The 27,562-nt window shown below is 39.4% G+C and overlaps 1 protein-coding gene and 1 long non-coding RNA gene across 2 annotated transcripts in view; one reads left to right on the top strand and one right to left on the bottom strand.

Annotated features, from left to right (window-relative positions):
* Nucleotides 1-27,562, bottom strand: part of man2a1 (mannosidase, alpha, class 2A, member 1) — a 233,201-nt gene that overhangs the window by 158,313 nt on the left and 47,326 nt on the right. The window contains exons 5-8 of the mRNA XM_072583645.1: nucleotides 25,471-25,598; nucleotides 12,621-12,794; nucleotides 6,821-7,007; nucleotides 1,043-1,220 (exon numbers count right to left, since the gene is read on the bottom strand). Of these exons, the coding sequence (XP_072439746.1) occupies nucleotides 1,043-1,220; nucleotides 6,821-7,007; nucleotides 12,621-12,794; nucleotides 25,471-25,598 (667 nt within the window). The remainder of the gene's footprint in view (nucleotides 1-1,042; nucleotides 1,221-6,820; nucleotides 7,008-12,620; nucleotides 12,795-25,470; nucleotides 25,599-27,562) is intronic.
* LOC140485362 (uncharacterized) overlaps nucleotides 1-27,562 on the top strand; it is a 107,702-nt gene that overhangs the window by 74,934 nt on the left and 5,206 nt on the right. Inside the window, exon 2 of the long non-coding RNA XR_011962337.1 lies at nucleotides 24,575-24,656. This is a non-coding gene — a long non-coding RNA (uncharacterized lncRNA). The remainder of the gene's footprint in view (nucleotides 1-24,574; nucleotides 24,657-27,562) is intronic.

Raw genomic sequence — 27,562 nt, 5'->3', positions numbered from 1 at the left:
CACCTGCACCAACCAACCCAACCGCCCCATGGCGGAACACTTTAACTCCCCCTCTCACTCCCACTCCCACTCTGCCAAGGACATGCAGGTCCTTGGCCTCCTCCATCGCCAGACCATGGCAACACGACGCCTGGAGGAAGAGCGCCTCATCTTTCGCCTAGGAACCCTCCAACCACAAGGGATGAATGTAGATTTCTCCAGCTTCCTCATTTCCCCTTCCCCCACCTTATCTCAGTCCCAACCCTCGGACTCAGCACCGCCTTCTTGACCTGCAATCTTCTTCCCAACCTCTCTGCACCCCCCCACCCCCCTCTCCGGCCTATCACCCTCACCTTAACCTCCTTCCACCTAACACATTCCCAACGCCCCTCCCTCAAGTCTCTCCTCCCTACCTTTTATCTTAGCCTGCTTGGCACACGTTCCTCATTCCTGAAGAAGGGTTTATGCCCGAAATGTCGATTCCCCTTGGATGCTGCCTGACCTGCTGCGCTTTTCCAGCAACACATTTTTCAGTTCTGCCTCCAATGTCTGTTTCCCTTTCCTTGGATAAAGGCCAGTCAGCTGTGATCTGGTTAGGATCTTATATAGTTTTAGCAAAATCTCCCTACTTTTATACTCCATTCCCTTTGAAATAAAGGCCAATATCATGCCTATTACCAGCTGAACTTGGAAGTTAGCTTTTTGTAATTCACAGATGAGGACTTCCAAAATTCTTTATTTCATCGCTTTCTGCAGTCTTTCTCCATTTGTGTCATCCAAGACTCACTTTTCTTATCCAAGTCATTTCCATGTATTGGAAATAATAGTGGTTCCAGCACTGATCCAGAGATGGTCTAGGTGGTCATTTCCTATTCGCCACATTTGCATTTTTTATTGTAAAAACCATCACCCTATGCAAAGACATTCTTAAATTGAGAATTTAAAAATGCTTTACAATCTATATATATTACAGAGAACAGAATGATGATAAAATACCTGTACTTTGCCACATTAAAATATATACAAGTGCTTAACATGTACTATGCTCTAGGTTTTAACATACCTTCACATGCAGCTCTGGATGGGTGTTCATATAATCAAAAAGCCTCTGATAATTTTGAAACTGTTGATCCCATTCTGACCACTGGTCATAACGAAAATCATCTCCCAGGGGAATCAAGACCACTTTGGTGCGGTAAAGTTTGGACTTTTTTCTATATTGGTCTAAGATGAGTTTGGCTCTTCAAAAACAAAAACAAAAAGATTTAAAATATTTAATGTACTGAATAAGCAATGATCATTAAACAGGTTTATAATATGTACTTTTAGCAAAGCATAAATGAAAACATAAAAGTAACTTCTATTTACATAGTGTTTATCATCTGCATATTTTCTCATATTTCATATTTATTTTTGAGTTCAAAACACAGAATGGAATCTGAACCTGCAGCTTTCTCACTCCAAACTGGGACTGTAACCAAGTGGGTTAGGTTTTGGCTTGTGTTTTATTTTGTAGGTAAATTAATATATTTTAGCTATTTTCCTAATTTCCAAGTTATGTTATTCTCTCTCAGTTAAATTTTGTGGTGGTCCTAAATGTGAAAAGATAAAACAAATTAGGGTTAAGTATGAAGAAAGTAAATTACATTCTTTTGCACTCTTTTGTTCACCTTTATTTTCCTCCTCCCTCTGAGCATTAGTCAGTTAAAGAGCACACACAAAAAAAATCTGCAACCACTAGGGACACAATAATGAGATTGTCCAAAACAGCTCATACTCATTTACTATCTTAATTATTTCTAAAATTGAACCACTTTTTATATTCTGCCCAACAATAGAGTTACATACTGGGCAAATTAAAGCAACTGAAGAAAACTGGCATATTTTGAAATGTTAACAAATCTGGCCAAGGGAAAAAAAAATGCATGATTGGTAGTTTCTAATATAATCCCAGGCAGAACAATGACACTTGCAGCAGTCTTAACATCAATGTCTGAACCACACCTAAAAATCTCACTGACACTTTTAGAAAATCAATTACTATAATCAGTAATCAAGATCGGCCCTGCTGCTTTGTAGCAACTTAAGTAAACAAAGGCCCCAGATTTCCAGAAATTTGAAAAAGTCCTCTGCCATCAAGCAAAGGCAACTTTCCTTCAACGGCTCAGCTGATTAGAGCATGAAGCAGTTGGGGCACAGTTTCTCTGTTCTATCTATTAAATTAACCTTGGGCAATTTATCAGTAAAGCAATAAAATTGGAACTCAGAACTCAAAGATGAATTATATAAGCTTAACTGCATTTTACATAATATTTTAGTATCAACATCTGAATTATGAGTTACATTTCCAATTTTTAAAACATACTGGAAAATGAATAAAAGCAGTGCAAACCTCCTTTCATGTTTTAAATTGTCTAAATATTATTTAAACATACAGATGACAAACGTGAAAATAAGTTCAGTGTCCTCCTTCCCGTCCAAAATAGACAGAAAGGAGGATACACTACAAAAGGTGTTGGCCCATATTATTAATGTCCACAATATAGTTACATAATCAAAATACCTCAAGGAACTTTTGGTAAGATCATATTTACAGTATTTGTGCAATATAATAATGAATTTAAAAAGTAAACCCAGAAGGGGTGGAGGGCAGCACAGTTGCGCAATAGTTAGCACTGTTGCCTCACAGTGCCAGGGACCCAGGTTCGACTCTGTGTGTGGAGCTTGCATATTCTCCCAGTGGGTTTCTTCCGGGTGCTCCGGTTTCCTCCCACAATCCAAAGATGTGCAGGTCAGGTGAATTGGCCATGCTAAATTGTCCATAGTGTTAGATGCATTAGTCAGAGGTAAATTTGGGGAAGGGAATGGGTCTGGGTGAGTTACTCTTCAGAGGGTCAGTGTGGACTTGTTGGGTCGAAGTGCCTGTCTCCATATTGTAGGGAATCTAATCTAATCAGAACTCAAAGTTTGAAGACAGAGGGTGGTGTTGGAGGGTTGTTTTTCAGACTGGAGGCCTGTGACCATTGGAGTGCCACAAGGATCAGTGCTGGGTCCACTACTTATCAATGATTTGGATGTGAGCATAAGAGGTACAGTTAGTAACTTTACAGATAATACCAAAATTGGTGGTGTAGTGGACATCGAAAAAGGTTACTTCAGATTACAACGGGTTCTTGATCAGTTGGGCCAATGGGCTGAGGAGTGGCAGATGGAGTTTGATAAAGATAAATGCGAGGTGTTGCATTTTGGGAAAGCAAATCTTAGCAGGATTTATACACTTCAAGGCTATACGTGTTACCGTAAGGACAGACTGACTACCAAAGGAATGATATTCAGTACCTTGTGCGGGGGCACCTAGAATCAGGGGATGTAGAGTCAGTATGGACACAGCTGAGAAATTCTAAGGGTAGAAGAAGACCCTAATGGGAATTATCTACAGGCCCCCAAACAGTAGCCTTGATGTCGTGTGTAAGTTGAATAAGGAGCTGAAATTGGCCTGTCGCAAAGATATTAATACAGTTGTTATGGGGATTTCAACATGCAGGTAGACTGGGAGAATCAGGATGGTACTGGACCCCAAGAAAGGGAGTTTGTGGAGTGCCTCCAAGATGGATTCTTAGAACAGCTTGTGCTGGAGCCTACCAGGGAGAAAGCAATTCAGGATCTGGAGTTGTGCAACAAACCGGATTTGATCAGGGACCTCAAAGTAAAGGAGCCATTAGGAGGTAGTGACCACAATACAATAAGCTTTAACCTGCAGTTTGAAAGGGAGGAGGTAGAATCGGAAATGACAATATTTCAGTTGAATAAGGGGAACTATGGAGCTATGAGGGAGGAGCTGGCCAAAGTTCAATGGTGCAATACCCTAGTAGGGATGGCAGTGGAACAACAACGGCAGGTATTTCTGAGTATAATGCAGAAGATGCAGGATCAGTTCATTCCAAAAAGGAATAAAGATCCTAAAGAGAGGCAGGGGTGGACGTGGCTGACAAGGGAAGTTATGGACCATATAAAGACAAAAGAGAAAAAGTATAACATAGCAAAGATGTGTGGGAAATCGGAGGACTGGGAAGCTTTTAAAGAACAGAGGAAACGAAAAAGGAAATACGCAAAGAAAAATAAGGTATGAAGGTAAACTGGCCAAAAATATAAAGGAGGATAGTAAAGGCTTTTTTAGGTATATGAAAAGAAAAAAAATGGTTAAGACTAAAATTGGGCCCTTGAAGACAGAAATGGGTGAATTTATTATGGGGAACAAAGAAATGGCAGAAGAGTTGAATTGGTACTTTAGATCTGTCTTCACTGGGGAAGACACGAGCAATCTTCTAGATGTAATAGTGGCTGAAGGAACTGAACTGAAGGGAATTCATATTAGGCAGGAAATGGTGTTGGAGAGACTGTTAGGTCTGAAGGCTGATAAGTCTCCGGGACCTGATGGTCTGCATCCCAGGGTATTGAAGGAGGTGGCTCCAGAAATCACGGATGCATTAGTGATCATTTTCCAATGTTCTATAGATTCAGGATAAGTTCCTGCGGATTGGAGGGTGGCTAATATTGTCTCACTTTTTAAGAAAGGAGGGAGAGAGAAAACAGCGAATTATAGACCAGTTAGTCTGACTTCAGTGGTGGGGAAAATTCTGGAGTCCATTATAAAGGACGAAATTATGACACATCTGGATAGCAGTAACAGGATAGGTCAGAGTCAGCATGGATTTATGAAGGGGAAATCATGCTTGACTAATCTTCTGGAATTTTTTGAGGATGTAACTCTGAAGATGGACAAGGGATATTCAGTGGATGTAGTATACCTGGACTTTCAGAAAGCCTTTGATAAAGTCCCACATAGGAGATTAGTGAGCAGAATTAGGGCACATGGTATTAGGGGCAAAATACTGACATCGATTGAAAATTGGTTGGCTGACAGGAAACAAAGAGTAGTGATAAACGGCTCCCTTTCGGAATGGCAGGCGGTGACCAGTGGTATGCCGCAGGGATCAGTTCTGGGACCGTAGCTTTTTACAATGTACATTAATGATATAGATGAAGGTATTAAAAGTAATATTAGCAAATTTGCTGATGACACAAAGCTGGGTGGCAGGGTGAAATGTGAGGAGGATGTTAGGAGAATACAGGGTGACCTGGACAGGCTAGGTGAGTGGACGGATGCATGGCAGATGCAATTTAATGTGGATAATGTGTGGTTATCCACTTTGGTGGCAAGAACAGGAAGGCAGATTACTACATAAATGGAGTCAAGTTAGGTAAAGGGGCAGTACAACGAGATCTAGGTGTTCTTGTACATAGGTCAATGCAAGTAAGCATGCAGGTACAGCAGGCAGTGAAGCAAGCTAAGAGCATTCTGGCCTTCATAACAAGAGGAATTGAATATAGAAGCAAAGAGGTCCTTCTGCAGCTGTACAGGGCCCGGATGAGACTGCACCTGGAATATTGTGTGCAGTTTTGGTCTCCAAATTTGAGGAAAGACATTCTGGCTATTGAGGGAGTGCAGCGTAGGTTCACGAGGTCAATTCCCGGAATGGCGGGACTATCTTATGCTGAAAGATTGGAGCAACTGGGCTTGTATACGTTTGAGTTTAGAAGGCTGAGAGGGGATCTGATTGAGACGTATAAGATCGCTAAAGGATTGGACACTCTGGAGGCAGGAAGCATGTTTCCGCTGATGTGAGTCCCGAACCAGAGGACACAGTTTAAAAATAAGGGGTAGGCCACTTAGAACAGAGTTGAGGAGAAACCTCTTCACCCAGAGAGTGGTGGGTGTACGGAATGCTCTGCCCCAGAAGGCTGTGGAGGCCAAGTCTCTGGATACTTTTAAGAAAGAGTTGGATAGACCTCTTAAGGATAGTGGAATCAAGGGTTATGGGGATAAGGCAGGAGCAGGATACTGATTGAGGATGATCAGCCATGATCATAATGAATGGTGGTGCTGGCTCGAAGGGCAGAATGGCCTACTCCTGCACCTATTGTCTAATGGAAAGGTCCTAGGGAGTGTTGCTGAACAAAGAGACCTTGGAGTCAGGTTCATATCTCCTTGAAAGTAGAGCCACAGGTAAATAGGACAGTGAAGAAGGCATTTGGCATGCTTTCTTTTATTGGTTACAGCATTGAGTATAGGAGTTGGGAGGTCAGGTTGCGGCTTTACAGGACATTGGTTAGGCCACTTTTGGAATATTATGCATAATTCTGGTCTCCTTCCTATCGTAAGCATGTTGTGAAACTTGAAAGTGTTCAGAAAAGATTAACAAGGATGCTACCAGGGTAGAAGGATTTGAGTTATAGGGAGAGGTTGAATAGGCTGGGGCTGTTTTCCCCAAATATCAGAGGCTGAGGGTTGACCTTATAGAGGTTTATAAAATCATGAAGGGCATAGATCGGGTAAAAAGACAAAGTCTTTTCTCCGAGGTGGGGGAGTCCAGAACTAGAGGGCAAAGAACCAGAGGGAAAGATTTAAAAGAGTCCTAAGGGGCAACTTTTTCACGCAAAGGATGGTGCGTGCACAGAATGAGCTGCCAGAGAAAGTGGCGGAGGCTGGTACAATTGTAACATTTAAAAGGCACCTGGATGGGAATATTAATAGGAAGCGTTCGGAGGGATATGGGCCAGGTGCTAGCAAGTGGGACTAGATTAGTTTGGGATATCTGGTCGGCATGGACGAGTTGGGCTGAAAGGTCTGTTTCCATGCTGTACATCGCTATGACTCTGAAGAACTAAACAACATATTATTTTCATGTTGGAGACAGTAGAATCAATATGCAGTTAACTCCCTCCCAGTGATCACAAGGTGGCATGCAAATTTGATGGTTGAAGATTTTAAGTAAGTTACCTTTCTTGAACATTGCCATCATGTATTTCAACTGGAGGTATTCTCCAAGGGCAGCTAATTCGGCCACCAGGTAGACGTTTGAAGTCAAACTGACAGCATATTTTAGGATCAGGGCCACATGTATGAGGAACATCGTAGCTGTAAAATGGCATCATGTGACATAAAATGTCGGTGTTTCCATTCTGATCTGAAGTTTAAATAAAAACAGGGTATAAGCAAAAGCACAAAGGCAATATATCAGCAATTGTAATGCCCATTTGCAAAGATATCCATAACAAATGAATTTCATGCAAATAACAGCAAAAGAAAAAGCAACTGTTTACAAAATCTTTCAGAATCAATTATAACAGCAACACAACATTATGTATATTCTGGCCCAATTTTTGCTGTCAACAATACACTTCTTTAAGCAAAAGGTTCTGGCCGTGTTGCACAAATTTAACATGCGAGTAAGTGTTAATGCTGCCAATCAATCTTTGTTGTCCTGAGTCTAAATTATTCAGGTTTGAACATGGAGATTTTCTCTTTTTATTCTTGGCTTTCATCATTTTTGTTCTCCCTCTCAAACAAATCTTTTTCACTGTATTTATTTTCTTATACTTACCTTGAATTTGAATATAGGCATTAAGTTATACTTCCTTCTGAGAACCTGCAGTGTTAATTTCACAGGTAAGGGCACACATACTTGCTTGTTCTGTTCACCCAACTCTTTCATTGTCATTATTAGATTGCATTTCCAACAACTTGCCATGCACATAAAATTTAAAAACAAATGTGCAAGGACAAGCTGAACTAATATCAGACAATATTTAACATCTTGCCATGGCAGATTTTTAATCTATATTCTCCACCTAGAATTAATATCAGTTCTATCCACCGTAAACTTTCTGTAACATCTAACAATTCACAAATTATTTAAACCGGAACAGATAAAACATGACATTGGGTAAATAAAAATGTAAACATTAATTATGTTTCATGTTGGAATGATTAGCCAAAGAAGAATTTCAAATGTAAAACTTTAGTCGAAACAAGTGGCCTTAAAGGAATTGAGAAAGATGAGGAGACAGGAACATTGAGGAGAAAATGGTATTTCAGGACCTAGACAGCAGAAAGTGCAGCTGCCAAAGGTATGGCAACAGCCAAAGTATAAGTCAGAGCTGGAAAAATATAACTTGCAAAGTGTTATAGTGTTGAAGAAGGTTAAGAAGATTGGTAAGGGTTAGGACATATGAAGATTTGAACACAACGATGGCAATTCTAATTGCAAGCACGTCTGGGCCAGGAGCTAATATAGTGCAGGTCTGAAAGGCGAGTGAAACAGCTGTACAGCATAGAAACAGACCCTTCAGTCCAATTCGTCCATGTGTCCAGATATCCTAAATTAATCTATTTCCATTTGCCAGCATTTGACCCAAATCCCTTTAAACTCTTCCTATTCATATCTCATCCAGATGCCTTTTAAGCACTGTAATTGTACCAGCCACCACCACTTCCTCTTACAGCTCATTCACACATGCACCATTCTCTTTGTGAAAAGGTTGCCCCTTAGGTCCTTTTAAATCATTCCCTTCTCACCTTAAACCTATTTCCTCTAGTTTTGGACTCCCCACCCAGGGAAAAGACCTTGTCTATTCACTCTATGTCCCTCATGATTTTATAAACCTCGGTAAGGTCACCCTTCATACTCCAATGCTCCAGGGAAAATAGCCCCAGCCTATTCAATTTCTCCTTATAGCTCAAGCCCTCCAATCCTGGAAACATTCTCAGACATCTTTTTTGAACTCTTTCAAATTTCACAACATCCTGCCTATAGCAGGGAGACCAGAATTGCATGCAGTATGATGAGATAGAATACAGACAGCAGTGTAAAAAATTAACTTAGCCAGGAGACAATCGGAATTAATGAATCTACAGATGAAAAATTTATGAGGAAGGTTTCAGCAGGACATTCATGATGGCATTTTAACTGTCAATCTGGCTAATTGAGGTTGTGGATGAAGTAGCAGTCAAACGTTGGTGGAGCTCAACACTACACCATTCAAGAAGCACTGTTTTATTAGAGGTAAACTGCTATGTTTTGCTCTTTCAATAAGCCAATGAAGGCATGATAGGCTTAATAACATCTCTTTTGTATCATTTAATAATCTGCTGATATGGAACTTCGACCTATTTTTTAGATAATAATACCAGGAGATAGAATACAGAGAATGAGAAGGAGGCAAAAGGTAGAATCTACAATAACTCCAGAGGTAACAATGTAGGTCGAAAAGAGATGCCATTGCTGGAGGTACTCCATTCATAAACAATATGGAGGAGAACCATTGTGTTAAACAACAGACAAAAAGGTACTGGAGGAAGCACGATGTTGTCAACTGTGTCATACCCAGCAGAGAGAGGAAAAATAGAGCACAAATGGTCACAGAAGATGTATTTTTTGGAAAAATAAATGGCGATCTAATTGAGGCATAGAAGATCCTAAAAGGATTGACAAAGTAGGCATAGAGTGGATGTTTCCTCTCGTGCGCAATCTAGAAAGAGAGATCATAGTTTTAGGCTAAGGGGCAGCAGATTTAAACAGAGAAGACAAGGAATTATTTCTCTTGAAGAGTCATGAATTTGTGGAATTCACTATCCTAGAGTCTGAAGGACACCTGGAGACTGAATATGAAGGATATAGACAGATTTTTAATTAGCAATGGATTAAAACGTTATAGGAAGCAGAAAGGAAAGTGGAGTTTTTTTTTAAGACTACATTACAGTGTGGAAACAGGCCCTTCGGCCCAACAAGTCCACACCGACCCGCCGAAGCACAACCCACCCATACATTTACCCCTTACCTAACATTACGGGCAATTTAGCATGGCCAATTCACCTGACCTGCACATCTTTGGACTGTGGGAGGAAACCGGAGCACCTGGAGGAAACCCACGCAGACACAGGGAGAACGTGCAAATCCACACAGTCAGTCACCTGAGTCGGCAATTGAACCCAGGTCTCTGGCGCTGTGAGGCAGCAGTGCTAACCACTGTGTCACCGTGCCGCCCACAAATTGAAACTGAGAGGAGAACAGCCGCAGTCATATTTAGATGGCTAGGCCTGGCTGGCCAAATTGCTTACTCCTGCTCCTGGTTTTATGTTCTTGCAACTTTACTTAGAGCTAACTATGTTCTGAGGAGAAGTAAATTGTGATTTTTTTTTGAGAAGAGGCAGTGAAGATGGTTTTGAAAGGGAGAAGAATAATGCCATAGGAGAAGGAACCATTTATAATTTCAATAAATATGGAAACCAGGGAGAGAAGACAGGTAATCAGTATTATCACTGAGGTGAAGAAGTGAACTGATGCCTTTATTTACCTCACTCTTCCACTGGTCACAACAAAGTTTGAATTTAGAAAGAAAGGCATTCCCAATGAATATGACTACATATAACTGAGCATCAGAAACAAGTCAGCCAACTTTCTTTAATGCCAAATAAACCACAAGTTAATTGAAAACAAAACACTTATGCAACTGAAGATGCAAAAACAATTAGCTAAGGGTTAAAACTGTACAAATATATAAAACCACCTTTTTTCCAAATTTGAAAACAAACATTCAAAAGTACTTTGGTCAAATAACTGTCAAATATCGTGGAAAATAAATAATTCAAAGATTGCCCAAATTTTGATCTGCTGCCAAAGTCACTTTGCATACTAGTTATGAATGTCTGAATTTACTTTTCCTGGAAACTGCAGTGGTATTTTCTGCATTTTCCTTTAAGAATCCTCCAAGTATACAGATGAGACCTTCCACTGGGCTTTCAATTCTCAAACTCTTACAACAGAAGTTTCAGAGAAAAGACAGAATGTAAGGCTCCAGGCAAGTTATCTCCGAGTGTCTGTATTCAAATTAATTAGCTTTATTATACCCACCAACTGTGGGACATTTGACCTCGCTAAAAAAATTCTAGATAGTTACTTCACTCAAGAAACATTATTCACCACTATATCCAGTCTCCTTTCAACGTATTCCTCAGAAAATTCGAAGATAGAAATAGATATCCATTGATATTATGATTTCATAAATTACTACAGGTATCATATCTTCATAACAGCAGCAATTTAATGGAAATCTTGTCAAGGAATACTGATGAAAGTTTCACAGACAAAATGAACCCTGAAATATTATGAGCTGATTGGGGATAACAGATACAGAAAGCCATGGATTTTGGTTTAATGAGGAGAGGTGCATCACGTTATAGCAACTAAATAAATAGTCACAAAGAAGTCCATGAGTTCTTCACACTTGTTTTGGCAAGATAAAGTGGAACAATAATGATGAAGGGTTAACTCAGTATGTAGGTATAGTCAGGTATGTCTTCCTTGACTAATTGTGTTTTAAAAAGAGTTTTACCCAAAGGTACATCTTTTGTTCGTTTTTGCATATCTCATGATCTATTCACTTGATCACTTTCAATCAGCAAGATGATTAAAGAAAAGAATGCATGAGGTGGTTGCCCACTGCTTCCCTTATGCATACTCAAAATGAACACAAGTTCTCTTCCCGAAGGATCGTCTCCTGCAAGTAGCCAGTCTCCCTTGAAGGGGCTGATCATTCAGGACTAAGATATAGAGAAATAACTTCATTCAAAGGGTTGAAAATCTTTGGAATTCTCTTCACAAGAGGGTTGTCAAGTCTCCATTGCTGAATGCATTTAAGGCTCAGATAGACAAATTTGTGTCTGTCTGGAATCAAGGGAGATGGGGATCAGGGTCCACAGGCCATATTATTTGCACCTATTTCTTGCAGAAATTTAATGATTCTGCTCAATGGCCATAACTCTTAACGCTGAGCATGGACCCTTTACATGTGTCTAGGGAAGCCCACAGGTGACAACAGTCAACAAGCCCAAGATTCCAGATCATCCTGCTTCCATAGCACCAATAAATACAGAAGGAAACATAACTTCTGATTAATTTACATTTTCATATGAAACATTTTGAACTTATTTATCATTAGCATATGCCCAGAGCATTATTTATTGTGTGTCATAACAATAGCAGCGTATACGGCAGAGAATATCAAGAATATTGATTTATCATGACTTAAGTCCAATGCCACTTTCATTAAATGCTTTCTAGAGTTATTACTTTGGAGATTGAATTCCATGACTATCATATCGTTATCTGACACTGGGGGTGGCACGTTTAGTCAGTGCTCAGGATCCGGGTTTAATTCGAGCCTTGAGCGAATGCCTGTGTGGAGTGTGCATGCTCTACCTGTGTCTGGGTGGATTTCCTTTGGGTGCTCCAGTTTTCTCCCACAGTCCAAAGATGCACATGTTAGATGGATTGGCCATGCTAAATTGGCCGTAATATCCAGGGATGTGTGGGCGAGGTGAGCTTGCCACAGTAAATGTAAAACAGGATATGGTACGGGGCTGGGTCTGGGTGGGGTGCTCTTCAGAGGGTTGATGCAGACTCTATGGGCTGAATAGCCTTCTTCCATACTACAGGGATTCTATGAATTATGTGTTACCCTCTTGTGGTACTAAACATTGAGTTTTTGCACAATTCATATTCAGTGCCCATCCAATATAAATAATGAGGTCACAGAAATCATTGAACATTTACCACCCCAAAGGAGGCAGTTTGCTAGAATGCAGCAGAGTCTATATGGTTTCATTAACTATGTAATTGGTATGGGCAGCTATTAAAATCCTGACATACATTTCTTATAAATAAAGTTTAAGAACTGTAACCTCGATGTTTTACAACCTGTTACTGCATTAATAAATACAATATATTAATTGCACATACCCCAATTCTGTCTCCAAAAGAATTCCAAGTCCCTTTGTTTAGCCAAGTATTTCTTCACAGAATAGTGGACTCTTTGAATTAGCATATTTGAAATTCCTGTTCGTTTTAACAGGTATGCCATAGTTGGTGTGTGCCCAAACGGATCAATGGCCCATCCTGATCTAGGCTTTATTCCTGCCACAGTGAACAAAAATGCATTGTATTAGTTAATAAACTGGCAATCCAAGGGAAGACGGCAAATGGTTACTTTGTATAGAAGAGGAATAAATATATTTTAACATTATTTCTTCAGAAACAAATGTCAAGCTCAGCTATACAAAGTACTATATCTATTAAGTAACTATGTTTATAAAAGTTTGTAAGTTTGTAAATGGATGCTTAGATCTGGCAATGAATAAAATTTCATGTAGTCACAAAGACATGAATTGTAACATTTCTTAAGCAGACAACTGGCCTAAATTCTAATGGGGTCCTCCAATCTTGGAAAATAATCAAAAGGCTTATCTAATCTTTCATACTGCATGAAACTTCCTCCAATGTAAGATTCATAGGATTGGAGATATCGTTCATTAGCCTCCATTCCAGAAGCCATTTCCTCGTCATCAACATCATCCCTCATTCTGGCAACAGTCTGTGCCTAATTCAATGTATTTGCAACCGCTAAACAAAAAAAAACTGTGGATGCTGGAAATCAGAAATAAGATCAGAACTTGCGGGAAAAACTCAGCAGGTCTGGCAGAAACTGTGGAGAGAAATCAGATTAAAGCTTCAGGTCCAGTGACCCTCAGAATATTCACAACCTCTATCAGATTTGACCCGAGTGAGCTTTTGACAATCTATCCATGCCAACACCAAGATCACCTACTCACTTAACATTGCTGACTTCATCCAGCTCATCTGCTGCCAAACTCTTTCTTTTCTGTGTTATTGCTGAATTGATTCTTCCAACAGACTCTGCCCAAATTCTGCCTCTATAAACTGAGAGTTATCCAAAGGTTTGAGGTCCATATCTTAATTCATTTATTGCTCCTGTGTTTGCTGACCTACACTGACTCCCACTCAATCAATGCAATACCATAAAAATTTTCACCCTTTTTAAAAATTCTTCCATTTCTTCTGTTTTCTCCCCAAAGATGTTGCAAGACCTGCTGAGTTTCTCAAGCTATTTCTGTTTTTGTTTCAGATCTCGAGCATCTCATTTCTTCCTATTTGCTACCTTGTCAAATAGTAAATATTCCAGTTGCTCTAAACTGTTATATTTCATGTAGGGCATTCGAGCTAGAATAAGCTGGATGACCCATTGAGCCTGGTCTGCATTCAATTAGATCATGTTTCATCATGGATTACATGTAAACTCCACACCTTCCACTGCTTGATAAGTCACATTTTTCACTCAGACAATTGCAAATCTTAGAGGAATTTCTACAGTGGAGAGTTGGGCATGCTCAGTAATTAAACATAACCAAGAGTGAGATGCATAGATTATTGGAGACTAAAAGTATTGTGAAATCAGAGGCTGTGGAGATAATTACACTGGGAAAAGATATTAAGGTAAAGGTCAGATCAAGGGACAGAGTTTCTGGGGACTTGTAAACAAGAGAAAAATGCCTGCTTCTATCACCCTGTGCTTTTAAAATGAAATCTGATTTAGATTCTACAAGGCTTGAGACGGCCTTCTTCCAAACGAAAATAATCAAGTCCAAACATCACACTTGTCTCACCATTCAATGGACCTGATATGACAAGCAGGCTCAAACTAGAACACAGACTATAAAGTACTGCCAGACAATGCAATTATCAGTGTCACATAGAAACTTGGATGAGAAGAGGACACAATTAATACTTATATATACTTGGTTTAAGATTTATATAACACTAAAATTAAAAGGGTTTATTTTATTTTCTCTTTGGGTAGATCCTGGGTTGCACATCAACTTCAAAAAGTTAAGCTACAAAACGTTGCATAATGGCATGGAGGTCTATCAGAGGATGGGAATGTAATGCCTCTACAGGGACCTCTGAGGTTTTTCACTTTACTCAGATGCAGATAGCATAGGCCATTTCAACAGACAACGTTGGGAGATTAAAAGTAAAAATAGTAGTGCTGGCGAAACTCAGCAGGTCTGAAAGCATCTATGGAGAAAGAAACAAAGTTAATTTGAAAAATGATTTTGACTCTTCCTTGGAAGACTGTTTTGCTCTTCACAGATACTGCCAAAACTGCTGAATTTCTCCAGTACTCTATTATAGATAGCTCTTCTATAATGCGATGGGTGCCTTCTTGTGCAACCCCACAATATAGATAAATTGTGCTTTAGAAACAGCGCTTAATGTGTTGACGATGTAATTGTTACAGCTAACACATGTTTTAAAAGGTGGCACTTTAGAAAATGTGCTCAATTTGTCAATGGCGTCACAGCGAATTTGGGTAATCGAAATGTGCATTACAGCAGAACAACTTGTAATTCAAATCTCCATTAATCACAGGATTTTTCTTTTAATTTAGAGATTACCTTCATTGCCCCTCCCCCACCCACTCCTGCTCCTCACTCATCCCACCTGCACCCTTCCCCCATGACCCCTGCCCGCACATTATTTAATTCATGCTTTGCTGTGAGAAGGTCAAGATTACCAACCTCAATCTTCACATTCTGTTTGATGGTGCTGGCCATTGTCAATGCCATCAGCTTTCAAGCTCCCCACATTTCCATCCACCCCTTTCATATGACTACAAATATCCAAGATTTTCCCTCTAAGCCTGTGACTTTCTGCAATGCCATTGCCACTATCGAAATTTCCATGAAACCAGATATAATAACTTGCAAACTCTCGCCTCACCCTTCCATATTCATGCTTCCTCCAATGTTTTTCAGATTCCATTCTTATATTTGGAGAGCAGCATTAGCCACTCAGCTGCACAACACAATGCAGCTCACCCCAAGACTCCATTTTCCTACTTTCCCAACAGTCCATGGACTGTTCCCGAAAATACCTATGCTCAGTGCTGTCCAAACCTCCCAGACAGATTATGGCCTATCTCCTGTCCATGTTTGTGAGTACTAAGCATGGCAAAGCACCTAGTCCAAAGTCTCCACAGCTCTCCGACAGATGCATCTGTAATTCCCAAACCGGTTAGATTTCACTTGAAGGTCTGGTTGTGGCTAATCTCCAAGCAGCAAAAACAATGATCCCTGGATAGTAGGATTCCTGGATAGTAGCCCTTCCTGATGAAGGGCTTTTGCCTGAAACGTCGATTTCGAAGCTCCTTGGATGCTGCCTGAACTGTATGCTCCTTGGATGCTGTAATCAAGTTAGTCCCCTGACTGACTGTTATGATACCATGGGCAAACACAATAATAAGGGCTACTTCAATTTGTATATAGAAAGGGTTAATCAAATCAGCACCAACTCTATGGAGGATGAATTTCAGGAATGCACATTAAATGTGTTATGAAGACGTGAGGGTTCTGTACCTTTAAGAGAGTCAAAAGCTAGCAGTGACAGCACCAAGTGTTCTCAATAAGAAACAAACAATGTAACATTTGGTTCAGAACAGATAGCACTTGGCTGGGTTGCTATGAGATTTTTAAAAATTTGAATTCTGACAATTAGTTTAAATTATATCCCGAAAATACCAAATTTCAATCAAGCTTGAATCGAGTATGTTGACAATCTCAAAAGTCAATGATACAATCCGATGCTTTGGGACCAGGGAAAATTGAAACATTGAGAGGAGAACTGCCAAGCTACAAGCAATGTAAAGACTGCCTGAAAAATAAGCTCTCTTAAAATGTACCTTTATTATCAGTAACCTGTGAAGCAGAATACCCAAGAAGATGATGACAGGAATACAGAGAAAACTGAAAGCTGCCTGGTTTTGAGATAAGAAGTTTTGTTTTGTAAATCAATCGGGAGTTTTGTCGGACTAGTATTGTAGAAGAAGGTGGTAAAATATAGGTTAGAGGAAGGAGTTGTTAGTTAATCATTCTCTGTTATACTTTAAGAAATAAAGTTATTAATTTTTACTTTAAAGAGTTCTTGACCTCTTGAATTTTCACAAATTACTGCCCGGGATAAATCTTTTCTGTGTTGCGAGTTTTAAATTTGCAAAGGGGTTTTCCCCATGTCATAACAAATGGATATCTGGAACACTACATTGATAAGCCAACTATGAATAGGACTATTGCTGTGAGATCAGAAACAGATCATTAAGAACCCTGTAAAGGCGACTTTGGGAAATAAGGACAATAAGACCATAAAGATGGAGAAACAGAAATAGGCTATTCCATCCATCAAGTTTGATCAAGCATTCAATAAAATCATGGCTTATCTAATGATCAACTCCAGTTTTCCTGCCTTTTCCCATAACTACTGATTATGGGAATTATGATTACTGCTCACAAGTCTATTTCAGCCATGAATATAACTAACAACCCAGCCTCAACAGGTTTCTGCAACAAAGAGTTCACAGGTTCACTACCCTCTGCGGGAAGCAATTCCTCCCCATCTGGCTTAAATGTGCGACCCCTTATTCTAAGATCTCCCTCGAGGGCCTAGACTGTCCCACAAGGGAAAAAAAATCTCCCTAAGATTGCTGTATGTTTCAATAAGGTCAGTCCTCATTCTTCTAAATTCCAACAAGCATAGGCTCAACCTACTCAATCTCTCGAACATGCCTGGTATAAACCGAGTAAACATTTTCTGAACTGCCTTCAGTATATTTTGCCTTAGATACAGGACCCAAATTGTTCATAGATTGACCAGAACATAATTGTGAAATTCCATGGGTTTGTATGCTACAGAGCCCACTCGAAATCCAGTCTTAAATCTAAACAAGCGTAACCAATGAAGCCATGAGGGGCAAGTTAGCTATGATGGATTGGGAAAATACATTTAAGGATTTGATGAGAGACAGGCTATAAGTAATTCGTAACAAGTTATTACATCTTCAACAACAAATATCCATTCCATCACAAACATCCAAGGAGGGAAAAATAAGTCAACCGGCTTAACAAAACATATTAAGGACTGCATTAGATCAAAGGTTGATGTTTGGAAGCAAATGTGAACCTAGCAAAAGGACCAAGAAACTGATTAAAAAAGAAACCATAATACTAATACATAAGGACAAATTGTAAAAACTTCTTTAGACAAATGAAAGACAAAAGTTTGACAAAGACATATGTGTGCCCATAACCGCTGCGGAGAGGAGAATTTACAGTGGTGAACAGGGAAATGGCAGAGAAACTAAACAGTTATATTCCATTTGTCCTCACAAAAAAAGAACAGATAATCGTCCAGAAATACAAGATGAACAACAGAATTATGAACTTTAAGAACTAAAAGGTTAACAGCAGCAAAGCAGCAGCTCTCGAAAAATCAACCGAGTCAAAGTTTGGTAAATTCCCTGGATCAGGTAGCTTTATTCCAGAGTATTCAAGGAGGTCACTAGTAAGATAGTGGATGCATTAGTTATTATCTTTCAAGATTACATAGATTCTGCAAAGGTTATGGTGAACAGGATTTTTAAAAGGGAGGGAGTAGAGAACTACATACCCTGTTAGCTTGATGTCTAAGCGAAGGAAAATGTTAGAATGTCTTAAAACATGTGACAATACATTTGGTGAAAACATTTTTTTAAGATTAGATTAGATTAGATTAGATTACTTAGTGTGGAAACAGGCCCTTCGGTCCAACAAGTCCACACCGACCTTCCGAAGAACAACGCACCCAGACCCATTCCCCTACATTTACACTTTCAGCTAACACTACAAGCAATTTAGTATGGCCAATTCATCTAACCTGCACATCTTTGGACTGTGGGAGGAAACCGGAGCACCCGGAGGAAACCCACGCAGATATGGGGAGAATGTGCAAACTCCCAATTATAAAATTGGGGACAGTCAACATGGATTTATGAAAGGGAAATCATGTTTGACACACTTTTTTGTAGATATTATTTCCAGCATTGATAAAGAAAAACCAGTAGATGTTGTGTATTTGGATTTTTAGGAGGCTTTTGATGAGATCTCGCATAAGAGGTGAGTAAATAAAATTCGAATGCATATGATTAGGAGCAATATGCTAGTACAGATTGACAATTGGTTAACAGATAGAAAGCAGACAGTAGGACTAAATGGATCATTCTCAGAATGGTAGGCAATTGTTAGTTTGCAAACAAAAGAATCTGTGCTAGGACCATAGCTTTTCATAAGCTGTAAAAATTATTTAGATGTGGAGATAATTTCTAACTTTCCCAACTTTGCTGATGACACTAAACTGGGTGAGAATGCAGGTGGTGAGGAAGCTACAACGAGGCGTCAAGGGGTCTAAAACTTGGTAAATTGAGTATAAATGTGACTGAGTGTGAAGTTATTCACTTTGGATGAAAAAACAGAAAGGCGGAATATTTCTTAAATTGAGAGAAATTGGGAAGTGTGGGTATGAGAAAAACATTTCTCTAGAGGGTGGTGAACCTTTTGTGTTCTTTACTCAAAAAGCCTGTGGAAGCTCCATATTTGATCATATTCAAGTTAGAGATAGATTGATTTCTGGAGAATTACGACATCAAGAAACCTCCTTCTAGCTTCCTCACCACCTGCATTCTCACCCAGTTTAGTGTCATAAGCAAATTTGGGAATGTTAGAATTTATCTCTACATCTAAATAATTTCTACAGCTTGTGAAAAGCTATGATCCTAGCACAGATTCTTTTGTTTGCCCAGTAACAATTGCCTAGTAATGCGGGAAAATTGAATTGTAATAGATGATCTGTCATAATCTCATAGCAGAGCAGGCTATATGGGCTGAATGTCTTAACCCCTGTTTTATATGGGGGTAGCACATGAAAGTGGCACTGAGATAGATTATGGCTGATCATCTAATTGAATTGTTGAGTAGGCTTGATGGATTGAAAGGCCTATTCATGTCCCATGTTCAAATTCTCTGTACCACTGGGAAATTTATTTGGTCTCTCTACGGTATTTGTATTAACAAAGACTACAGTCAAGAATTAAACAGTAACAACATGGCAGTGGCAATTCTCCAACAACAGAATTTTTTAATGCTAATTTTCCCTAAGTTAATATTTGTCTTAAAATTGGAATACAGCTACTCGAAATCATTCAAAAAAGTACGAGGAATCAGGAGGAGAATTATTCATTGCCCTTTTAGGAAAAAAAAGTGAATATAAAAGTAACATCCATATTAAATAATATTGGAACAAACGTATACCATAGGTTTTCCTCCACTACATTTACTGCAATTTTCAACTTTTTTTTATTTATTCACTTGTGGGATACAAATGTCGCTAGCTGGCCAGGATTCATTGCTTATCCCTGATTGCCTTGTGAAAGTAGTGATGAGCTGCCTACTTGAACCACTGCAGTTTATGTGCTGTTGGTGGATCCACAATGCCCTTGGGGAGAGAATTCCAGGATTTTGATGCAATGACAGTGAACAAATGATGGTATATTTCCAAGTCAGGATGGTGAATGGCTTGGAAGGTAACTTGCAGGTGGTGGTGTTCCCACATATCTACTGCCCTTGTTCTTCTAGATGGAAATGGTTGCGGGTTTCCAAGATGCTGCTTCAGGATCGTTGTGAACTTGTGACTTGTATTTTGTAGATAGTACACACTGTAGCTACTGAATGTCAGTGGTGGAGGGAGTAGATGTTTGTGGATGCAGTGCCAATGAAGCAGTTTGCTTTGTCCTGGATGGTGTTAAGATTCTTGAATGTTGTTAGAGCTGCACCCATCCAGGCAAGTGGAAGATTTTCTATCACACTCCTGATTTGTGCCTTGTGGCCAGGTTTCGAGGAATCAGGAGGAGAATTATTCATTGCAGTGTTCTTAAATTCTGAGGTCATGTGACACAAGGTTATAGTCCAACAGGCTTAAATGAAATCACAAGCTTTCGGAGCACTGCTCATTTGTCAGGCGAAGGGAAGGAGTAGCACTCCAAAAGCTTGTGATTTCAAATAAACCTGGTGGACTATAACCTGGTGTCGTGTGAATTTTGACTTTGCCCACCCCTGTCCTACACTGGCACCTCCACATCATTCCTATACTCTGACCTGCTGTTGTAGCCACTGTATTTATCTAGCAAGTCCAGTTGAGTTTTTGGTCAATGGTAACCTCCAAGATGTTGATATTGGAAGGATTTTGAATGCCAAGGGAGATGGTTAGATTGCCACTTCCTGATGATTCTCATTTCTCTGGTGTAACTGTTACTTGCCACTTTTCATCCCAAAGCTAGATAGTGTCCAGATCTTGTTGCATTTGAACATGGACTGCTTCAGTATTTGAAGAGTTGCAAAAACGGTGCTGAGCATTGTGCACTCAGATGCAAACATTCTACTTCTGACTTTATAATGGAGGGAAGGTCATTAATGAAAACAATTGAAAATGGTTTGACCAAGGACACTACCCTGAGGAACTCCTGCAGAGATGTCCTGAGATAACTGATTTTCAACAATCACAACCATCTCCCAATATGCCAGGTATGACCTCAAATTCTTCAGAGTTTGCCACACATTCCCATCGATTCCAGTTTTGCGAGGGCTTCTTGATGGCACACATGGTCGAATGTAGTCTTGATGTCAAGGGCAGGGACTCTCACATTTCCTCTGGAGTTCAGCTCTTCTATCCATGTTTGAACCAAGGCTGTAACATGGTCAGGAGCTGAGTGGTCAGGTTATTACTAAACAATGCTGTTTGACATCTCCCATTACTTTACTGATGATAGAGAGTAGACCGATGAGACGGAAATTGACTAGGTTTGACCTGCTAATTCGGCTGGATTTGACCTGCTTTTTATATACAGGACATACCTGGACAATTTTCCACATTGTTGGGTAGATGCAGTGTTGTATTGGAATATTTTTCATTAAAGAATGGGCCTGGTTGGGTTCTATTTATCATGTCACATTTCATGGCTTTAACCTTTGTGTTAACAGGAATTGGAAATATGTTACATTTAATGTTGTTCAAAATGTGTGCGTGCGATGTGTGTGGTGTGTGCAAATAAGATGGGTAAGGGCACGTGTGCGTACGTGTGAGTGTGATATCTTTGTGTGATTGTGCGCAGGTGTGTGTAGAGATGCACACGCATTTGGGGGTTTGTCTGTGCACTTATGTGTGCACATGTATGGAGGCGCATGTGTCTGCATGTGTTCTGCATTATGTCTACATTCCACAGACTGCACCCTTCACATTGCAAGTTATTTAGATCTATTTCTAAGGATCAAAACTCCAATCATCTGTGGCATGTTTCTCTGGGTTGGCTTTTCAGAGCCAGGAAACTTCTTACTTCTGTGCTCCTGACCTAGAAGCAAAAATCTTGGTAGATAAATCAATTAACTTATTTCAAACCTACTAAGCCAAACTAAAAACAGAAAATGCTGGAAACACTCAACAGCCTTACTCCTGTGAATGTGGGAAAGAATGATAGCTCAAGTTTCAGAGCATTGACCTTCCATCAAAATTGATGAAATAATATGAATTTGAATTAAAGCTCAAAAACTGTGCGCAGAGTACAGAGTTTGCAGTTAGTAATGAAACTAAAGTATTTGTCAGTAATGTATTTTCATTGACTGCCCAAAAGAATCCAACGTTTTAAGTGACATGGATTTTCCCTTTCATATTCCATAATTTGAATCTGGCATCAAGACAAGGATATTCCCAAACAGACAGGTACAATCATGTCTTTGAGTTGGTTAAGTATAAGGAAATACTGTTGCAGACAGAAAAACAGTAATTAAAATGCATTGATTATCATTCACGTCCAATAAAATTTAGCAAAGGACAAAATCAATGTAATGTGATATAGGAGTTATCTGATAAATGCCCAGGATTTAGCTAGAAGTTGAAATATTATAAAATGTTATAAAAAGAATAATGTTGAGGAATATTTTATAAAAATGACGACATCAGATGTTCCACAAATATTCATTTTACAAGGTATGTGGTAGTTCAACTGTAACTACAAAGTTAGGACACTGAGTAAAATATCCAGTGATGCTTTAATCAATGTGGAATAACCTTTTCAAGAGTTTTACAGCCAGACTAGTAACACAAATTTGAGCAAGATTTAATCACTGCTATGATTATTGATTGATCACAGAATGTGGGGGTTTTCAACAATTGGGCTCTATGTAGTAACACAAAATCACTGACAGCAACATCTGGCCTTTTGCAATTACTATACCCAGCTAATTTACAGTTGGGACCAGACACTTAAAGAATTTCAATGGGATTAAGTGCTGCAATGTGTGCTAAATGAGTATTAGTAGAAAAGCAGGAGAAAGTGAGGACTACAGATGCTGGAGATCAGAGTCAAAAAGTGTCAAGGAATCCCGATGAACAGCTTATGCTCGAAATGTCGATTCTCCTGCTCCTTGGATGCTGCCTGACTGGCTGTGCTTTCCTAGTGCCACACTTTGACTCATTAGCACAAAATAAGTCTAGTAGCATTAGTTACAATTAATCGTTTAAATCAGGTAATAACTGGATTCAAGAAGAGGGAAACACTAAAGATGAACAGTCAGAATTAAAAGACGAAACAAGTCAGGAAGGCAGAGACATTATGGACCAGTTAAGGCACAAAGGAGTTTGGCAACATTAGATAGTATTGAGTTCATTGAAAATAGAGTGACAAACAAGACTGACGAATTGATAGCACAAGTTAAAACATGTGTACGATGTAACTTTTGTTTCTGAAAGAAAGTTAAGAGGAGGCCTAGATTAGCAGTTCAATATCCCAGAATTCAGGGTCTTCAGGCAAAATAGTAAAGGAGGTAAAAGAGGAAGACATATCTCAATCTTGATCAGAGTATTTATTACAACAGTAAAGGGGGATGACATTTTAGAAGGTTCATCAAAGGAAACCATTGGATTGAACTTAAAAACCAAAAAGGAGCAAACACATTGCTTGGAGCCAACAGTCCGAAAGTAGAAGAAAAGCAGACACACACAAAAATTTCAGGGAAGTATAAAAGTAATAGCATAGTTACATATGGAATTTCAACTTACTCAACATTAACTGGGGTAGTCATGGTGCGAGAAGAGTTCTTAAATTGCATCCATGACAGCTTTTTAAGCCAGTATGTAGAAGGCCTGACAATGAAGGGGACTTGATTTTAAGTAACAAAGCTGGGCAAGTGGTTAAAGAATCAGTGTGGAAGTATTTTGCAGACAGCGATTGCAACTCCATTAGATTTAAGATTGTTATGTTCAATGATAAGCAAGGGCCTAAAATCAAGATTCTCAACTGGGGGAGGCCAATTTTAATAAGATCAGATAAGATTTGGCCAGTGCTAAATCTGTCTTAAAACAGTGGGTTGGATTCAAGAAAGAAATCTGGAGTGTACAGGGTCAACATGTTCCAAGAAAAAAGGGTGGGACCATCAAATCCTTTGAACCCTGGATATCGAGGGATACATGCATTAAGAGAAGGAGGCAAGCTTATGACAATTACTAAAGGCTTAAAACAGCAGAATATTTCACGGAGTGTCGAATGTGCAGGAGGGAACTTTAAAAAGAGTTTCGGAGAGCTAAAAGGAGATATAAAAGGATACCAGCACACAAAATAAAGTAAAATCCTAAGTCAATTTACAGACATATTATGGGTAAAAGGGTAACGAAGGAAAGAATAGGTGCCATTAAGAACCACAACAGTAACATGTATGTCGAGGCGGAGGACGTAGGTATGGTTATAAATGAGTACTTTGGGATGGTATGTTAGTGAGAGGGAAGATATGGTTATAGAAATCAGGGGGGGTTGTGATACAATTAAAGAAATTAGCATAGACAGAGAGGAGGTTCTGAGTGGTCTGGCAGACTTAGAATTAGATAAATATCCAGGGCTGGATGAAATGTAACCCAGGCTGTTGAGTGAGGCAAGGGAGAAAATAACAGCGGTGCTTAAAAAATTTTCAATTCCTCTCTGATCACAGGGAGATGTACCAGAGGATGGAAGACAGCCAATCCGATACCAGTATTCAAGAAGGGAACATGGAACAAATGAGGAAAATACAGGTTTGTCAATCTAACATCAGTGGTGGGGAAACTATTGGAAGCAATTCTGAGGGTCAGAATTAATCTGTTTTTGGTGAAGCAGGGATTAATCAAGATTGCATCACAGGTAAACAGAGTGGTAAAGAGGGTGTTTGGCAAGCTAGCCATGCTCAGACCACTGAGTACTGGAGTTGATATCATGTTGAGATTGTAAAGGACACTGGTGAGGCCACTTTTGGAGTACAGTGTACAGTTCTGGTCACCCTATTATTAAATGAGACAGTTTCTGTTACAAATAGAGGCAAGATAGGCTGGGACTTTTTCCACTGGATGCAGGAGGTTGAGGGGTGATGTTATACAGATTTATAAAATCATGAGGATCATAGATAAGGTGAATAGCACAGATCTTTCTCAAGGGTCATAGAGCTCAAAACTGAGAGCATATTTTTAAGTTGAGAGGTGAAAGATTTAACAGGGACCGAAGGCGCACCTCTTTCATACAGAGGGTAATTCATACGCGGAATGAACCGCCAGAAGTGGTAGATGCAGGTAGTTACTTCAAAATGTTTTCTGTAACAAAGACAACATTTCTACTTTGAAATATATGAAATTACCTTCTAGCACAAAAATTAACAATGTCATTTTATGACGACTCAATGGGCCGAATGGCCTCTTTCTGCTTTGCAGCAATTCTATGATTCTGATTATACTGACTGTGAATTCAGTGCAACTTCAAAAAATGAGGATGAGACTTGGATCCTATCTAAACAAACAGGACAATAGTTAAATTACATAAAGTTGAAAAATGCAAGAAAAATGTGTGAATGACTCTCACCTAAATTTCTCTCCAGCCATTGATGTCCTTCAAGCAACTGGTCAATCATTGCGTAAATATGCGCATTAGCCTCATCAGTCATGACCCAGCCACCTGTTGTTATTTCAAATTGACCTAGTTCACAAAGTCTAGAAAAAAACAAAGTTGAAAGTTTTAGTATCTCACAGTGAAGACACATTGTGATAAATTAAAATAAAAGCAAAGTTCAGTAGATACTGGAAATCTAAAGTAAAAACAGGAAGTGCCTGAGAAACTCAACAGGTCTAGCAATATCTGTGTATAGGAAACCAAATAAATTTCAAGTCTAATATGGCTCTTGTGAGGAACAACTAGTTAGTTAACTTAGTTAAATGAACAGCTGACTCATGATGCAGAATGAGGCCAACAATGCAGGTTCAATTCCTGAACTGGCTAAAGTTCTCACGAAGGTCCCACTTTCTCAACCTCACCTCTTGCTTTAAGCTTGGTGACCCTCAGGCTAAACCATTATCAGCCATCTCTCTCTAATGTCAGAGCAGCTCTGTGGTTCTCTACGTCTATGGGACTTTCTTTTTAGTGAACAGACAACGCAAAGAACACTGATAGGGAATAGATCGACTGAGAAGTCCATGCAGCTCGCTGGAACTAGGTAGACTTTCAAACCAAATTACCCCAAGTAGATCACCAAACACTGAGCACCCTAAAGACTCAGGATTATTCTTCAATAAGAGTTAAAAATTTCTGAAATAGAATCTCAGTCATTTCTTCAGTCTTCTTGGCAACAAACTGTACTTAAAATATCAATTCAAATGATACAATAGCAGAGATTCATAAATCATTTTTTATATACAAAACAATCTATAACAGAATTAGGTGCGATTATGAGGAAGCTCTGTTAACCTAGTAACCTATTTAAGACTAAAGATATATAACGACAAATGTGACTGGTTCAGAAAATTAAAATCCATCATGAACAAAATAGTTATTAGGACAATGAATGCTGTAAGCGCAAGATAATTGAATCTCACAACACATGCACTTAATTTACTATCACAAATATACAAAATGTCTATGCAACAAAAGCTTAACAATTTTTACCTAATTTGCATATTATGAAAATCCTAATGTATTGCAACAGGAATTGTTTACACAGCTCAATCTAGTGATGGCAGTGCAGTCACACTTCTCATAACGTGGAGGTGCCGGTTGAACTGGGGTGGACAAAGTCAGAAGTCACATGACACCAGGTTGTAGTCCAACAGATTTATCTGAAATCACAAGTTTTTGCAATATTCGAGCACTCTGAAAGCTTGACACTTCTCATAGGGATTTCCTATCAGTGTGACAACCTGGCATGTAGAACCTGACAAATACACCAACCTCTGCACCCCTGAACACTATGGGCAATTTAGCATGGCCAGTTTACGTAACCTACATGTCTTTGGACTGTGGGAGTACACTGCAGCACCTGGAGGAAACCAACACAGACACTGGGAGAATGTGCAAACTCCACACAGTTGCCCGAGGCTGGAATCGAACCCAGGTTCCTGGCGCTGTGAGGCAGCAGTGCTAACTACTGCAGCATATGATTGTTCATTTATTTTAATTATGCTCACCATTTCCAAATTTACAGTTTTAAATGAATTTCAAAGTGAATTTATTTGAAAAGATAAATCATTGTTGGATAGAGTCTCAGCTCTGACAGAAAACCACACTTAGTTAATTTCAAATCTGCACATTGAATTTTTTTTTCCCATCAGGGATGAAGGGCTCCTGCCTAAAACATTGATTTTCCTGCTCCTCGGATGCTGCCTGACCTGCTGTCCTTTTCCAGCACCACTCTAATCTTGACTCTAATCTCCAGCAGCTGCAGTCCTCACTTTCGCCACAGATTTAATGACCCAAGCAGATTAATTGACTGAATTTAGACTTATGTAAAATGAATTTTAAGTAATTGCAACAGCAAGACAAGGGAGATACAAATCTGAACCAAATTCAATTCTCACATTTAAGATGAGTCTGGACAGATGCACGAGTAGGTGGGGAGCAGAGGGATACAAAAGCTTAGGAATTGACCGACAGGTTTAGACAGTACATTTGGATCAGCTCAGGC

Source organism: Chiloscyllium punctatum, chromosome 2 (genome assembly GCF_047496795.1).
Source record: "Chiloscyllium punctatum isolate Juve2018m chromosome 2, sChiPun1.3, whole genome shotgun sequence".
Classification (NCBI taxonomy): Eukaryota; Metazoa; Chordata; class Chondrichthyes; order Orectolobiformes; family Hemiscylliidae; genus Chiloscyllium; species Chiloscyllium punctatum.
Note: the sequence above shows the minus strand (reverse complement) of the source record. Positions and strands in the feature narration are given on the sequence as shown.